This window comes from Podarcis tiliguerta (genome assembly GCF_965153285.1).
Source record: "Podarcis tiliguerta genome assembly, chromosome: 8".
Taxonomy (NCBI): domain Eukaryota; kingdom Metazoa; phylum Chordata; class Lepidosauria; order Squamata; family Lacertidae; genus Podarcis; species Podarcis tiliguerta.
The window spans coordinates 87,114,509-87,131,232 of record NC_139541.1 but is presented as its reverse complement, the minus strand read 5'-3'; the positions used below and the strand labels follow the sequence as shown (position 1 = coordinate 87,131,232).

General features: G+C 60.2%; 1 protein-coding gene across 1 annotated transcript; it reads right to left on the bottom strand.

Annotated features, from left to right (window-relative positions):
- Positions 1-760: 760 nt before the first annotated feature.
- On the bottom strand, positions 761-3,783 carry LOC310683564 (uncharacterized protein; the record flags this gene model as incomplete). The annotated part of the gene is made up of 4 exons (XM_083453498.1): positions 761-1,411; positions 1,704-1,834; positions 2,897-3,113; positions 3,325-3,783. The coding sequence occupies 4 exons, from the start codon at positions 3,781-3,783 to the stop codon at positions 1,295-1,297; spliced, it is 924 nt and encodes a 307-aa protein (XP_083309624.1). The 3' UTR covers positions 761-1,294.
- Between the last annotated feature and the right edge of the window lie 12,941 nt (positions 3,784-16,724).

Here is a 16,724-nt window from a genome sequence, read left to right as displayed (position 1 = left end):
TTTGTCTCCTGCAGCGAGCCTATTTGTCCTTAAATGGAGAGGAGTGGGGGGGGGGTCTGTTCCTGTTTCCCCCCAGGGGGCCCTGGACTATTCTTGCCTGTCTGGGCACGGGAGGCGGGTTGGGGGCAAGGCGATGGCCTGTGCCCAGCAGCTCTTGGGGCTGAAGGTGGTACCCCCCTGCTAACCTGGCCAGGTGCTCTTCTGTGGCTTGGCAGAGCCGGGCATGGGGGGGGGGGGGTCCCGGCACAGGCCTCTGTTCCTGGCGCAGCATCATGGGAGGGCGGGGCTGCTTTGTGGCCAAGCAGCCAGAGGGTCAGCAGAATGCCCGCCCTGCTGTGTGAGGAAGCGAAGGTAAGGCTGGGCGGGGCTGCCTTTGGGGTCAGCTCTGCATTCCTCCTTCCCCACAGCTGCGCTCCCTGGGGAGAAAGGTCACCTTGGCACTTGCCGGGGGGGGGGCCTGGGGCTTCAAAAGACCTGGGCTGATCTCCCTCTGGGCCCTGAGCTGGCCGCCTGGCCCTCTCCAGCTCCGTGGGGCAGCCCTCAGGATCGCAACAGCTCAGTCAGCCCCACTGACCAATATCCCACTCGGCCATCCCCTCTCCCAGTTGTACGTACCAAGTTGTGGCTGAGAGCCCCCCAGCTCCACTGAGAAGGCCTCCCCCTGCTGGAGTCGCTGCTGCCAGGCCTGACCTTGGGGGGCAAAGCCACTTCCTATGTCCTCTGTTTACAAGCAAAAATCACATGTAGGCCTTGACAATACAACTTCTTAGTCCAGTTTTTATTGAAAAGGAAACATACAAAATTCTGCCTCCCCCCCCCCCCAAAGTACAGATCCTGGACCCCCCCCTCCCCCCCTCAAGTATCTACAGGCAGCACCAACTTCTCCTGTACAATTGTAGATTGTCCACAGGATGTATATACACACAGCAGCTTCCGCTGTACAGCCCCCCCCCCGCCCCCTATGTACAAGATGGCCACGCCCCCTATTTACAGCTTGGCCCGCCCCCCAGAAGGAAACCGGGCCCTGTGCAATTGTCTTCCCCCCCCCTCCCGCCCCCGCCCCCTGTACAGGCTCCATTGAACAGTATTGACATAGTGCTAACTTGCTTGGCGTCCCAGCTGCGCAGCTCTCCTTAAGGCACTGCTGGGCTGGGGGCAGAAGGAAGCAGCCCTGCGCGCCCCCCTGGCACACGGCGCGGGGGGGCGGCTCCAGTCCCGGCTGGGTTCCCCCCTGGCCAGCAGGAGGACCACGAGGAGGCGGCGGAGGCGCTTCGGGCAGCGGCGGCGGCGGCGGCTAGTTGGGGCGCAGGCCGGCCAGGCCCTCCGCCGGCAGGTTGTACAAGATGCCCAGCAGCTGGAAGACGAAGTGGGAGACGTGGCCCCAGAGGGCGCCCTGCGGCCGGCGCTGCTCCTGCGGGAGAGGAGGAGGAGAGGGCGCAGGTGAGCGGGGCACCGAGGCGGCGGCGGCGGCGGAGGGACGGGCACTGCCCTGCCCAGGCTCCCGTGCCCGGCCGCCTGCCATCCCGCGCTATTTATAGGAGATGAGTCAGCGGCGGCGGTGGCGGCGCCTGCCCAGCTCCCTGGGCAAAGCAGCGGCGGAGGACGGCGCTGGGCGGTGGGGCCACCGGCATCCCGGCCCCCCCCCCCGTGCCACCAGCATCCCGGGCACACGCCCCCTGTCCCCTCCCCTGGCACCGACTTACCCTGTGCGCGTACTCGCGCTGGAACTGGTCTCCCAGGACTCGCAGGCGCGCCCCGATGGCTCTCTCCAGGCCGGGCGCGGGGGTCCTGAGCTGGACGGGGGGCTCCTCCGGGCGGGGGGCGGGCGGGTCGCCTGCGGGAGGAAGGCGGCGGCGATGAGGGCGGCGAGGCGGGGAGGGCAGCAGCAAGCCGAGGAGGGGCGGGAGGGGGCCGTTTCCTGTCTCCTTGGCAACTGCGGAGGGAAAAGGGATCATTCCAGGACACGGGCCCCCCCGGCAGGCTGGCTGGCTGGCTGGCTGGGGCGAGCGGCGCCGCGGGGCACGCGCCTGCAGCTGCCTCTTGCCCTGCTGGCCCCCACCCCGGGAAACTGGGGGGGGGGGGGGCGATGCTTGCAAGGGGGCTGCCACTCGCTGCTCTCCGCCAGGGATGCTCCTCCTCGCCGCGCTTAGCTGGGGGCGGCCCCTCCCATAGTCTGCTCCCCCCTCAATGCACGCATTTTTTTTCATGAGTCAGCGTTTCCACGCCAGGCTCAAGGAGGGCAGGGCGCTTGGGGGGCACCCCCTGCGCGCAGTGCGGCCAAGTGGGGCGGGACCAAAGCAGACTGAGGGGCAAAGGGGGTACCCGCGAGACCCCCGCCCAATGCCTGCCACCTGCGCGCACGCTTCCCGGGGGTTTGGGGGTGCGGAAAGTGGTCTGGTCTCGGTGGGGGAGCAATAAAAGGAGCCCATCGGAGAACAGGCTGGCGCCCGATCTGGGTGCCTCGCCTGAGCCCCTTCCCACGTGCTCGCAGCTACCGCGTGTTGCCCGCAAGGAGACGCAGCGCTCCGGAAGGAGGAGCGCCCGTCGCGGAAAAACAAAGGTCTGTCCTTGACGGGCGGGGGCGCAGAAAGGGGCTGGGCTGTGCCCGACCCCCAGGACTGCTCAGGTGGGGAGAGGAGCGGAGGGTCCGCCCCCTCTTCCGCGGGCACCTGCGGCTGGGAGACAGAGGGGCTGAGCCGCGCCCCTCTTGCCCCGGGGGCGCGCCAGCCCTTTCCTTGCGGGACAGCTCCCGCGGACCAACCACCGCCCTCGCTGGGACCCCGGGAATGGGGGAGGCGCTCTGCCCATGCTCAGAGGCGCTTTGTGGGTCCCGCCGCCCTCCCCTCGCCCCGCAGCAGGCGCCCCGCCCCCTCGAGCCCCCTCCACAGGCACTCACCTCGCGTGGCCCCGGAGCGCATCCGCAAGGTCTCGTGTCCGATCCCGCAGCGGCAGAGGCCGTTCAGCCGGGGGGGCGAGGCGAGGGGCGCGCGGCAGAGGGGGGGCGGCAGGGCCAGCGCCCCCCCCACAGGGCAGGCTGGGCTCCCGGACACAGCTGCTGTCGGCTCGGCGCGGCTCCCGTCCTGCAGTGGTCTGGCCATGGCGCTCGGCGGGGTCTGCGGGGCGAGCGGAGACGGGGCGGTCGGTGGGGGCGGGCGGGCTGGTGTTTGTAAACAAACCGCGCCGTGCCAGCTTCGCGGGGGGGGGGTCCGTCTCCCTTCCTCCCGCCCCGCCCCGATCCGGGCTGCCGCCCCCTGCAGCCACGTGCGCCCTCCCGCCTCCCCCGACGGGACGGTCCCTCCCCGGGCATCCGCCCGCCCCACTTACTGCAGCTGCATGAACCCTCCGGGGGCGGGGCGGGGGTCTCCGGGCAGCGCAGGGGCTCCGTCGGCGGCGGCGGCGGGCGAGGCAGGAGAGCGACCCCGGCGAGCTGGAGCGGCGGCGGCGGCGGCGGCCAGAGTCTCTCTGCCAGGCGAGCGGGCAGCGGCAGCGCAGCCCCGGAGCCGGGCCCCGCCCCCGCCCTGACGTCACGCTGCCCCGCCCCCTCCGCCGCCTCCCGGAGGCAAGTTCGGGCTTGTGCGGGAGCCGGGGATCCCCCCGAGGGGCGCGGCAGGACGGCGGGACCCGCGCGCAGCAGGCGCCCCCTCCCTCGCGCTCCCCGCTCGACCCATTCCCCGCGCGAGCAACTGAGGCTGCCCCGGGCCCGGCTTGGCGGGCAAACGTCCGCCCCGCCTCCCTCGGAGTAAACAAACTGACGGAACCCGCCTCCCCGCGGACTAGCGCCATGCGGAAAAGGACACGGAACACTGACACTCTTAAGTGTTTTGCGCGCGGAGAGAAAAGAGCTTTCCTCCGCTTCAGGGGCCACAACTGAAAACAGGCCTCCATATGTGGTGCAACCAGGAAGTTCCAGGGTCAAAAATGAGGGGGGGCACCTCTCTCCTGGCAAGCAGCTCCCCCAGCCAGATCAGAGCACCCGGGCCCCCCTAGAATCATTCCTGGCTGCAGTAGTGCCTTGCAGTAATCTAACCTGCAAGGGACTTCGGGCCCTGAGGGTCAGACAGAGGCAAAGCTGCCCAGGACAGGGCGCAGCTGGCAAAGCAACTGGGGGGGGGGAAAGGGGCTCCAGGTCACATCAGAAGGTCTGGACCCAGGTGCTGCCCACCCATTGCTTGAAGCGAGGGGCAACCTTATCCAAAAGAGGCTGGAGGACGCTTCTCCAAGACATCAGCCTTGCTCAGGGTCACCTCCTCCACCAGGCACCAGAGCATAAGCAGAAAGCCTGCTGGATCAGGCCTGTGGCCCATCTGGGAAGCCCCCACGCAGGATCCAAGCACAAGAGCCCTTTCCCCATGGGGTTTGGTCAGTCAACCAGTTACAAGTCCACTGACCTGTTCCCTGGCCAGGACCACATCTCACCAGCTTCTCCACCAGAAGGGGTCCCAAACTGAGTCATGGAATCATAGACTCTTGGGAGCTTCGTCAAAAGCCCTCCTGAAATCAAGATACACTGTGTCCACAGCATTCCCCTGATCCACCAAGCTTGTAACTCTATCCAAAAATAAAATGAGATTCATTCATCTGGCGTGACTTGTTTTTGGGAAACCAATGCAGGGTCTGGGAAGCGATTGCTGGATCAGGCCACTGACCCATCTGGTCCAGCCTCCTGCTCTCCCAGTGAATGGCCAGATATCCCCAAGGGAAACCTGCAGTCAGGATCCGGGCCCTCTCCCCTCCCGTGGATTCCAGCCACTGGGATTCAGAAGCACGACTGGCTGTGGAAGAAGAGCAGAGGGCCTTCTCGGTGGTGGCGCCCGCCCTGTGGAACGTTCTACCATCAGATGTCAAGGAAATAAACAACCACCTGACTTTTAGGAGACATCTGAAGGCAGCCCTCTTTAGGGAAGCTTTCAATGTTTGATTCTATTTTTAATATTCTGTTGGGAGCCTCCCTGAGCGCTCTCCTCCATTAATTTATTTCATCCTCTTTTAAAGCCACAGGTCAGTGGCCATCACTTTCAGGGCTCCTCTTCCAGGGTGATCAATCCAGGACAAGGCCGGCGACTCTTGGGAAGGGGGAAGGCAAACTCCCAAGGCTTGGAAGGGGGCGGGGGGGGGCATTTAGGAGGAGAGGAGGCCCCCTTGGCAAGCCAGGCCAGGCAGCCTTTGTTTAAGCAGGCTGGCCGGGGATTTCCAGCAGCTGACCCTTTGTGGAGCTGGGCTGTGGGCCTCTTCCCCATCGGAGGGCCCCGTGCTGGGCTCTGGGTCAGGGGGTCATCCCCACAGCTGAGCGGGAGGGAGGAGGGGAGGCGTTTTCTAGCTGAGCCTCTTGGCCTGGCCTGTGGCGGGGAGTGTCATCCATGGCCTGCCAATGCACACTTTGGCGGAGGTGCCTGGCTTTGGTGTACAAAGCTGCGCCGGTGTGTGTCTGCTTGCACATTAGAGCAGAGTGTCATGTGTGAAGATGTTGGTGGGACTCACTCACAGGTCCTTGCTGTGATTCTGACTCACAGTGAAATAGGGGCCTGAATGGAGGTCCCATGGCAGAACGGGCTGACAAGAGTAACATCATCATCATCATTACTACAGTATTATTCTTATTATTATTAGTCCTTCCTGACTCCAAGATGTGGCGGGTGGGGACCTTGTGGCATTATGGGATGCCGGTGGCGCTGTGGTCTAAACCACTGAGCCTCTTGGGCTTGCCAATCAGAAGGTTGGCGGTTCAAATCCGTGCAATGGGGTGAGCTCCTGTTGCTCTGCCCCAGCTCCTGCCAACCTAGCAGTTTGAAAGCACACTAGTGCAAGTAGATAAATAGGTACCACTGTGGTAGGAAGGTAAACAGCGCTCTGGTTTCTGTCACAGTGTTTTGTTGCGCCAGAAGCGGCTTAGTCATGCTGGCTACATGACCCGGAAAGCTGTCTGTGGACAAACGCCGGCTCCCTCGGCCTGAAAGCGAGATGAGTGCCACAACCCCATAGTTGCCTTTGACTGGACTGAACCGTCCAGGGGTCATTTACCTTCACCTTCTGAGGCCCCATCCTGTACACCCAACACCCACGTATGCTCAGGACCCAGGTTCAAAGGGATGCGTGTTTCTGTAAGGGACCAAAGCAGGGAAGAATATTCCAGGAGGCAGAAGGAGCCGTCAAGTCACTCTGCAGATTAGAGCTGCTTATCTGCCCATTGTCAGCTAAGGACCGAAGTGCAGCCTAGTCCAGCATCCTGTTCTCACAGTGAGCAGCCAGGTATCCCAAATGGACCAAGAGCTCCTCTCCCTTCTGACAGTTTCCAGCCACTGGGACACAGAAGCATGGCTGCCTCCAGCTGTGAAGACAAGAGCACAGCTGTCTGGAGCCACGGAGAGTCTTTTCCTCCTTGATGATTTGCCCAGTCCTCTTTGAAAGCCATCCACCGGTGGCTTTCCTGTGAGAGTGAGTTCCACAGGCTGAAATCCCACAGGCTGTGAAAACTCCCACCAAACTCAGGGAGCCCCAGCGTCAAGCTAGAGGATTTGGGGTGGGGGACACAAGCCCGACTCAAGCAGCCAAAGGGACCAGGTGGGAAAGGCAGGGGGGTCCCCAGCAGAAGAAGGGGCCCAGCGAAGACGTCAGTGGGGCCGGGAGACTGACAGCTCAGAGAAGGGGCTGGGCAGCCTTCTGTGCTAAGGAAGGACAGGTCGTGTTTGGGGTCTTTCAGATGGAACCCGATGACCAAATGGGCACAATGGAAGCTCCTAAAATGAGGAATGTCTTCGAGACAGTCCGTGGAAATGAAGGGGCCCTTTTCCCTCATCATCCTGGAACTCAGGACCAGCCGTGAAGCGGCTTCCCCTTCACCTGGGAAGGTCACTGCCGCCACCAAGAAGAGGACCTCGCCCAGAGACACCTGTTTACATGAGAAGGAACAGGAGCGCCTTTGAGCATGCGAAGAGTGCCAGCCCCCCATGCTCAGTAGCTTGGGTGAGCTGGATCTCCGCGGGTGGGCATGGATGGGCAAGGCGGCCCGAGTGCCAGGCGGGCGGGGGGGGGGGCTGGAGTGGCGCCGCCCCCTCCCGCTTCCCTGCTGCTGCTCCTCCCCTGCCCCCCCCCCCGTGCCCTCCGGTGGAGGGATCCCGCCGCGTGGCTGGCTGAGCCGAAGCGCCGCGGAGCCAACGAGCGCCCCGTCGCCGGGACGAGCAGGCGGGCCGCGGCCAATGGCAGCGCGAGGCGTCGGGCCGTCGGAGCGCCTTCGCCGCTGTCTCTATTGCCCCCCCTTCCTCCCTCCCGCGCTGACATCACTGGCTGTTTATTCCTCCTTCGCCGAGAGCGGGGGGGGGGGGGGCGCTGGGCTGGCACATGCGCTCGGCCGGGCATGAGTAACGCTTCGCTGTGGCGGCTGCGGCGCAGGGCGAATTTGCCCAGTGACAGCCACTCAGCAGATGCCCGCCTCGCGATGATGTCACCCCTGGGGGCGGCAGGGGGGGGGCGGGCAGCAGGCAGGGCTCCTTCGACGGGGCGGACGCGCCAAAAGCGCACGGCTGGCCCCGCGCGCGGCGCAGGACGCTCCTGTTGCAGAGGCCCGCGCGCGATGGCGGGGAGGGAGGGACCCACCTGCTGCCAGGATCCCGCCCCGCGCCCCCCCCTTTGTCCTCCTCCTCCTCCCCACCCCCGGTGGCCCACGCGGCTGGTCGCCTCCTCTGCCAAGTTCCCTTCGCTCTGGTGGAACCTCCAGGCCCAGAGACAGTCTATCTCGCTCCCGAGGCAGGGAGGGGCATTGGGCCACTGCGAGCAGAGGGTGCCGGACGGGGTGGGCCAGGGGCCTGATCCAGCGCCACGCAGGGGGGCCTCGCAAGAGCAGGGCAGGGCTGCGCGCATCCCGCTTCCCTGCTCCGAGCGAGTCAAGCCCGCGGGTCTCCTCCTTTTTTCCTTATCCCCGAATGAAATAAGGACATCCTGGGATTCTGGACCTCCAGAACATCGACGGGGAGTTCTTTGCTTAGCAACGCGCTTCCCGCCTTTTGCTTCCCTCCCTCTCTGCCTGTCTCCCGCCAGGCAACAGCCCCCTGCGAAGTGGGCCGCCCTGCCTCTCCTTGAGCCTGGATGAGGCCCAGGCGGCCCGAGGGCGCGTCCCAGGACCAGCCCGCCTCTGCCCTGGCTCCTCCGGCGGGGCAGGCCTGGCAGGGGGCTCTCCTCCCCGGGCCCGACCCCCTCGCTCTTCCCAGCGGGGCCCCGTCTCCCTCGGGATAAGGGGCGCAAGAGGGGCAGCAAGGCCAGAGGCGGGCGCGCCCCTTTGCGCCACAGCCTGCACCCTGGGACCCTTTCGCAGGGGGCTGGGCTGGATGACCCTGGGGACCCTTCCAGCTCCCCAGACCCAGGGGTCCAGCCCAGCTGCGTTTGGGTTCCCCTGCGCGGGGGTCCCTCGTGCCCCCCAGGCAAGGCTGGCGACGTCCTTGCCCGGCTCTCGGGCTCCTCACCCGGGGAGGGTCGGGACGCCCCCACCTGCCCACCCCAAATGCTCCCGGAACCCGCGCAATGCACGGGGCTCCCCGTCTACTCGCGAGGAAGGAGCCCCCCTGCGCGGGTTTGTTTTGCAGCAGGGGCAGCGGAGCGTGTCTAACCCCCCGCCGGTTCCGCTCGGCTGCCTGGACACCCCCGCCCCCCCTGCCTTCCCATTGGCTGGCGGCGGCGGCGGCGCGCAGCCACTCAGCGCCGAGTAGCGCCTGTTTCCAAAGGAAGAGCGCCACGCGCGCCGCGCGGAGCCACGGCAACACGGCCCGGCCGGGCAGGCAGGCGGGCGAACGGGCAGGCGCGGCAGAGACGGGGCGCGGGCGGCAGCCGGGGGAGGCCCGGCCTGGCTCGCGCGCCCCCGATGGGTGGGGTTCCCCGGGCACGCCTGCCGCGCCCCGGCCGGCCTCCGTTGCCCTGCGTGGGGCTGCTGCGTGGGGAGCCCGGGGCTTCTTCTCCCCCTCTGACCCCCCAGGAGGCCCCGACAGTGTAGCCCCCCCCCCGTCGCCCCATTTCACAAGCGGTGAAGCGAAGCAGCCAGGCTAGCGCTCGGCCAAGGGCAGCGTGGCACAGGGGGCTGGACTAGATGACTCTGGGGGTCCGGCTTCCAAGAGCCTATGATCCATGGGCGCCAAGGCATAGCTGTCAACTTTCAGATTTGAAAATAAGGGATCAGCAGCCTCCCCTGTCCCGGGGACAGTCTATGGGATATTTAACAATACGGGATAGCAGCGGGAAACGGCGTGAGAATAAGGGGATTTCCCGCAAAAAAGGGGAAGGTTGACAGCTATGCGCCAAGGCAGCACCCCAGGTCTGTCCGAGAGTGGCAGCTTTCTGCGGGGGGGGGGGGGGAGCAGGCTGGTGGCACAGCCGATGCCCAGATGTTCAGGGCGCGGAGCGCTCCGTGGGCCACGTGCGGACGCAGCTGCGCGCCTGAGCTGCCTCCTAATCCTGGGCTGCGCCGGGGTTGGCCGAGGTGACCTCCAAGCTGCCCTCCAAGGGCGCGTCAGGCGCTGAGCCACAGGCCCCACGTCGAGGCGGGGGAGGCGGGCTGGATTCGGCCTTCCCCGGAGACCGGCGGCCTGCCTGGCGAGGCTTTGGGGAAGGAGGGAAGAACTTTCTGGCGGCAAGATCCTGTCCCCGGGAGGTCCTTCAACCATCGGCCAGGGATTCTGGAACTGTGATTCCCGCATTGCAGTGGGTTCGACTAGATGACCGCAGGGGTCCCTCCCAACCCTCCAGCTCTGCCATTCTTCCCCAGTGCAGCGGCCACACTGGGCCCAGAGGGCCGCCCCTTCGCCTGCCCCAAAGGCGTCGGTTGCTTTTCGGGGTGCCCTACTCGGCAGTGCTGGCCGTGGGCCCCGGAGCCTCTTTCGCTCCCCCGAGGGCGGCTGCCTCGGCTCCGCGGTTGCTGGTGCAAGGCCGGCCCTGGGGAGATTAGGATCCCCGCGAGGGGCTGGAGGGAAATCCCCTGACCTCATCCTGGGGATTCCCCCTCCTCCCTGCTCTCCCTGCCCCCCCCCCGGCCGGCTTCACCTCTCCTCCCCACCCAGATGGAGGGATGGCAGCTGGCAGGACTCAAAAGTTAAGTTTCGCGCCCCCCCCCCAAATAAATAAATAAAAGCGCCAGGAAAACACATCGCACGAGAGCGAGGGAAGGCGTTTCCTCCTCCTCCGCCCTCTCGCCTCGGCCCCGTCGCAACAACAGCCGATGCCGCCGCCGCCGCCGCGTTTGGGTCCGTCCCTTCCAACCATCTCCTGCACTCGGGCCGGCGCAGCCAATCAGCGCCCGCCATCCCAGCAGGAAAAGCAACTGCCATGGAAACAGCATCCGCGGCTGGCGGAGGCAGCAGAGCATCACAGCATCCGCGGCGGAGGAGGAGGCGGCGCCCTCGCGCCCAGCCCCGTGCCCAGGAGGCTGGCGGGGGCACGTCTGGGGCACTGGGGCACTGGGGCCCGGGCAGCCCAGCCAGGCGCCGCGGGGAGGAGGAGGAGGAGGAGGAGGAGGGCCAGGGCCGGAGCGCGAGCGCGAGCCTGGGAAATACATCACGGGGCTCAGCAACAGCCACGGGGGCAGCCGAGCCCAGCGCGCGCGCCAATGAGCGGAAGGCGCTGCTGCTGCTGCTGCTGCTGGGCCGGAGCCTGCCCGGCTTGGCCTCGGTAGCTGCGGCTGGGGGGAGTCTGCACATGCTCAGAGGTGCCTATAAGAGAGCAAGGAGAGCATGCTGGATCAGGGCCCAACAGTTGCCTGTGGCTTCCCAGCACAAGGCCAACCGGACCATGGAGGCCGAGCGTGGCTCCTCTGGCCAGCAGCCACCAGAAGCCTCCACTGGGATGGTTGAGCCCCACCCTCCTTGGTTGCAAGTCTCAGGGGCCAGATTCAGACGGGGAGGGCCAGTTAAGGGAGCAAGCGCCCCTCCGACTCAGGCTCTTCCTGGGGCCTGGGACCAGGCAGGTGGGATGGCTCCTTTTCCTGGACCCCCAAAGGCAAGGCCGGCCCATGAGAGTTTGGCACCTGAAGCACCAATATAGGATGGGGGACACCCGGCTTACTAGCAGGACATGTGAAACAAGATCTCTGGGTCTTGGTGGACCACAAGCTGAAGATGAGTCCACAGGCAGCAGCCAAAAAAGCTAATGCTATTCTCGGTTGCATCCACAGAAGTCTAGTGTCCAGATCAAGGGAAGTCATAGTCCCACTCTATTCTGCCTTGGTCAGACCACACCTGGAATCCCGTGTCCAGTTCTGGGCACCACAATTTAAGGATATTGACAAGCTGGAACACGTGCAGAGGAGGGCGACCAAGATGATCAAAGGTCAGGAAACCAAGCCTGATGAGGAACGGTTGAAGCAGGTGGGTATGTTTGGCCTTGTAAAGAGGAGACTGAGAAGGAGATATGAGAGCCATCTTCATGTATCTCAAGGGCCGTCACATAGAAGAGGGAACAAGCTTGTTTTCTCTTGCTCTGGAGGGTAGGACTCGAACCCATGGCTTCAAGTTACAAGGAAGGAGATTCCGACTCAACATCAGGAAGAACCTTCTGAAAGCAAGACCTGTTTGATGGCAGAATGGACTCCCTCAAGAGGTTGTGGCCTCTCCTTCCTTGGAGGTTTTTAAGCAGAGCTTGGACGGCCACCTGAGATTCCTGCGTTGCAGGGGGGGTTGGACTAGATGACCCTGGGGGCCCCTTCCAACTCTACAAAACTATGATTCTGTGAAGCAAACACAGAATCACGCCTTGCCTCCTCACCAGGGGAGAGTGTGGACCTACATCAGGAACAAGGGAGGAATAAAGGTCTACACGGGATCTGCTGTCTCTGTGGATTCTGCCGCCTGAGGCGCTTGCCTCACTTTGCCCCGTGGGTGGGCTAGCCCAAAGTGGCCTCTTGCCCAGCCCCCTCGTTGTCCCCCAGGAGGTCAAAGGTGTTGCCGGACTTCTCCTCCTAAATGGCCTCGTCTGTGTACAGTGGGCCCTCGGTTTCCGAATGTCTCGGAAATCAAACATTTCGGCTTTCGAATGCCAAAAACCCAGAAGTAACTGCTTCGGTTTTTGAATGCTTTTTGGAAGCTGAATGTGCCACTCAGCTTCCGTATGGAGTTTTCCGGACGCAAATTCTTCCGGAAATGTACGCTTTGTTTTTGGAACATTTCTGAAGTCGAACAGTATTCCGGAACAGATGATGTTCGAAAACCGAGGTCCCCCTGTCTCCCTCAAGGGATCCCATCTGAAGGCAGCCCTGGATAGGGAAGTTTCTAATGTTCCATGTTTCATTGTCTTTTTATATTTTGCTGCAAGCCCCCCAGAGTGGCTGGGGCGACCAGTCAGATGGGCGGCACATTCGCAACAAGAGCAATTCTGGCAAGAGTTTCACAGAATCGTGGACGTGGACGCGATGCTGAAGGTCTTCCCGTCCCCCTCCCCGCAATGCAGGAATCTCACTTTCAGCCTCCAAGGCCAGCCAAGCTCTGCTGAGAACCCTCCAAGGAAGCGGAGGGCGCCACCTGCCGACCCGCTGCGGAACAGCTCTTACTGTCAGAAAGTTTTTACACATTTATGTACTTCCTTGTGCTGAGTTGGAATTTCCTTCTTTGTAACCAGGCAGGAACGCCCTCCCAGCAGATGCCAAGGAAGCAAATATGACCTTTAGAAGACATCTGAAGGCAGCCCTGTTTAGGGAAGTTTTTAAGGTTTGATCTTTTTATCGTGCTTTTAATTCTGTTGGGAGCCACCCAGAGTGGCTGGGGAAACTCAGTCAGATGGAAAGGGTATAAGTAAATAATAATAATAATAATAATAATAATAATAATAATAATAATAATAATTTATGAAACAGCTAAAGAAAGGGCCCCCTCCCCCTGCTTGGCAAATTATTATTATTATTAACTTGAAGCCACGGGTTCAAGTCCTACTCTCCACAGCAGGAGAAAACAAACTCGCTCCCCCTTCCATGTGGTAATCCCTGAGATATTTGAGGATAGCTATCATGTTTCCTCTCTGTCTTCTCTTTTCCAGGATAAACATACCTAGATCCTTCAACCGTTACTCATAAGTTTGATTGATTGAGTTTAGTAAATAATAACAACACGAATACTAATACTTAGATGCCGCTTTCCCACCCCAGCTGCACACAAAACTGCTTACAGCAAACATTGAAAACAACTAAATACAGAGCATTGGAAATACAAATATATAAGACACAGAGCATGTAAATAAATTCAAAAATGACAATTTGGCAAACACAGAATGAATTATATATGACAAAACAAAGCCCCCCCCCCCAATCCCAGGCCCAAGTACATAAATATGAAGCCAAAGAAGAGCTATACAACAACCGTGTTTCTGGCAGAGGCCGCCCTGCCCTCCCAGGAGCCTGGCTAGATGCAGGTCAGAGGAGAGGGGAGGCTGGCATCCAGCCCTGCCTGGGGCTTCTGGGGGGGGGCACCTGCCTGGTCCCCAGGAGAGACAAGGTGCCAGGGAAGAGGGGTCCTTGTGCCCCTCTGGCTGCTGTGAGTCTCTCTGGGTGCCCTTGGCATGGGGGTGCCCATTCACAGCCTGGGGCATCAAACCCCACTGCCTGGCCTCTCCTGTTTCGCGTGCCCACAACCCTCCAATTCCTTCCCTGCGATTCCTCACATGGGAAACTGAGGCAGCGACTCGCCTGCTGCAAAGACCACCGTGGGGAGACCGTGGCGAGGAATCGGAACCCAAGCCCCAGTCCCTGGGGGGAGAGGGACCCACGCCAGCTGCAGGGGGTGCGGGACTTGTTATCTGGAGGACTGGGGAGCAGCAGAGCTGCCTTAAAGTCCCAGAGGGAGGGAAACTTGCAGAGACCCAGCTTGGAACAATTTGTTGTTGTTGTTTAATCGTTTAGTCATGTCCGCCTCTTCGTGACCCCCTGGACCAGAGCACACCAGGCCCTCCTGTCTTCCACTGCCTCCCACAGTTTGGTCAGACTCATGTTTGTAGCTTCGAGAACACTGTCCAACCATCTCGTCCTCTGCCATCCCCTTCTCCTTGTGTCCTCCATCTTTCCCAGTATCAGGGTCTTTTCCAGGGAGTCCTCTCTTCTCATGAGGTGGCCAAAGTCTTGGAGCCTCAGCTTCACGATCTGTCCTTCCAGTGAGCACTCAGGGCTGATTTCCTTAAGAATGGATGCGTTTGATCTTCTTGCAGTCCATGGGACTCTCAAGAGTCTCCTCCAGCACCAGAATTCAAAAGCATCAATTCTTCGGCAATCAGCCTTCTTTATGGTTCAGCTCTCACTTCCATACATCACTACTGGGAAAACCATAGCTTTGACTATACGGACCTTTGTTGGCAAGGTGATGTCTCTACTTTTTAAAATGCTGTCTAGGTTTATCATTTCTTTCCTCCCAAGAAGCAGGCGTCTTTTAATTTCGTGGCTGCTGTCACCATCTGCAGTGATCATGGAGCCCAAGAAAGTAAAATCTCTCATTGCCTCCATTTCTTCCCCTTCTATTTGCCAGGAGGTGATGGGACCAGTGGCCATGATCTTTGTTTTTTTGATGTTGAGCTTCAGACCATATTTTGTGCTCTCTTCTTTCACCCTCATTAAAAGGTTATTTAACTCCTCTTCACTTTCTGCCATCAAGGTTGGAACAATAATCCACCAAAAATCAAATCCTGCCTGTACATTTATCTACTCAACCCACAACCCACTTTTTCCTCCAAGGATAAAGCAACCCTGTGAGGCAGGTCAAGCAGAGAGGCCCAAATTATTGGAGCCAGTGAGTGCCAAGCAGGGATTCGAACCCTGGTCTCCCAGGTCCTCATCCAACACTCTAACCCAGTGATGGCCAAACTCAGCCCTCCAGCTGTTTTGGGCCTACAACTCCCATCATCCCTAGCTAGCAGGACCAGTGCTCAGGGATGATGGGAATTGTAGTCCCAAAACAGCTGGCGGGCTGAGTTTGGCCATCACTGCTCTAACCACCGCGCCACATTGCCTCTCGTATAATGATGTTGCTTACTGATGTCCCACAGGTGCCCCCTCCCGCTTCCCAGAACTCCATGGAATATGGGGGGGGGGGGGCAAATCACAGGTGCACTTTCTTGGTGGGGGAGCAGATCAGGGGGTAGCCAAGGAAGGCAACCTGCACCAGCCTCTCTGCCAGCCGCCTTGCCCTGGCACAAGGGGAATCCTTGCTGGCAGATGCTGCCATCTCATGGTCTGGAAAGGCAGCGCAGGGCAAGACTCAACAGGCGTGTTGTCAATGTTATTTGATACTACTACTACTACTACTACTACTAATATTTTTTCCCCAGCCACTCTGGGCGGCTCCCAACAGAATATTAAAAGCACAATAAAACAACATTACAAACTTCCCTAAATGCCAACCTTTATCACACGCTCAGGGCAGTTGAGAGGGTGAAATACAAGGTAGAGACACAAGTAAACAGTAAAAATGAAAACAACAAAACAACACCCCCCCCCAAACACATTTAAAAGGCTGGGGAATATTAATCAGCCCCAGGCCTGGTCAAAGAAGAACGTTGTCGCCTGGCGCCTAAAAATGTATATAATTTTTGGTTAGGACATTGTGATTCTAAAATATATATAATTTGGGGTTTAGGATGTTGTGGTTCTTCTCTGGGCCACACTGTCAGAATAAAAATTTGCTCGTGCCACAACAACTTTTTTATTAATAAGAAAACGAAAAGGAGCAACTGCTTTATGACACTATCCCTGGGACATTCAGAAATTATAGAATATTGCAGCTACCCAAGAAAGTGATTCATTCCCCAAATATAAGGATAAAGGGATCTTCCCCAGCGCTGTGCTTGAATCCGGATCACAACTTGGGTCATCCTCAGTCTCACTTGGCGCTTTTGCTCCCCTTTTGAAAAGACATCTGGCCATATTTTGCAAATAAAGGAAAATATTTTGATGCTGGACTGTGCAGCACTGAAATCTTTAAATGTTTCTTTGTCCTGGGATTCTCCTCTGAGAGCCACTGGCTCCTTTATTTGTCCCCATGCTCCCTCCCCAAACTTCGGATGAATTAAATTATCCTTATGCTTATTCTTGAGAGCACTTCTCCCCTGCTCCTTTTCAGCTGAAAAATCTTCCAGGGCAGTTTAAAATGCAGCCAAAACAAGAAGGTCCCTGCATTGTGGGCTTACAATCTAAAGCGCAACCACACAAAGAAACGACGGCATACAAGGAAAAAGGGACTGGGAGGGAAGAGGAAAATCTGATTAACCAGTGGTGGCCAAACTCGGCCCTCCAGCTGTTTGGGGACTACAATTCCCATCATCCCTGACTACTGGTTAGCTAGGGATGATGGGAGTTGTAGTCTCAAAACAGCTGGAGGGCCAAGCTTGGCCACCACTGGATTAAACAATCTGTGGCCTCTTAAAGGTGACTGGGGAGGGGGCAATTCATTGTTTTTTGTTATTATGTTATTATGTTGCCAACCACCCTGTGACCTTCGGATGGCGGGTGGTATTTAAATGTAATAAATACACGAACAATTACAATGAATCCAAACACAAACTCTGGCAGAAATTGCGAAAGGGTTGTCCCCACAATGACCAGTTTGCCCAGTTCTGGTGTGAAACTGGGGCAGTGGAGGAGCCCTGACGCTCCCCCCCCGACTCCCTCGGACTCTCCATCCGCGGATGCGCCCCAGTCTGAGGTTCCTGCCTTACGGGGGTTGGGATGGGTGACCCTCGGGATCCCACTCCGACTCTCCAAATCTAAGGTGGTGAGGCCA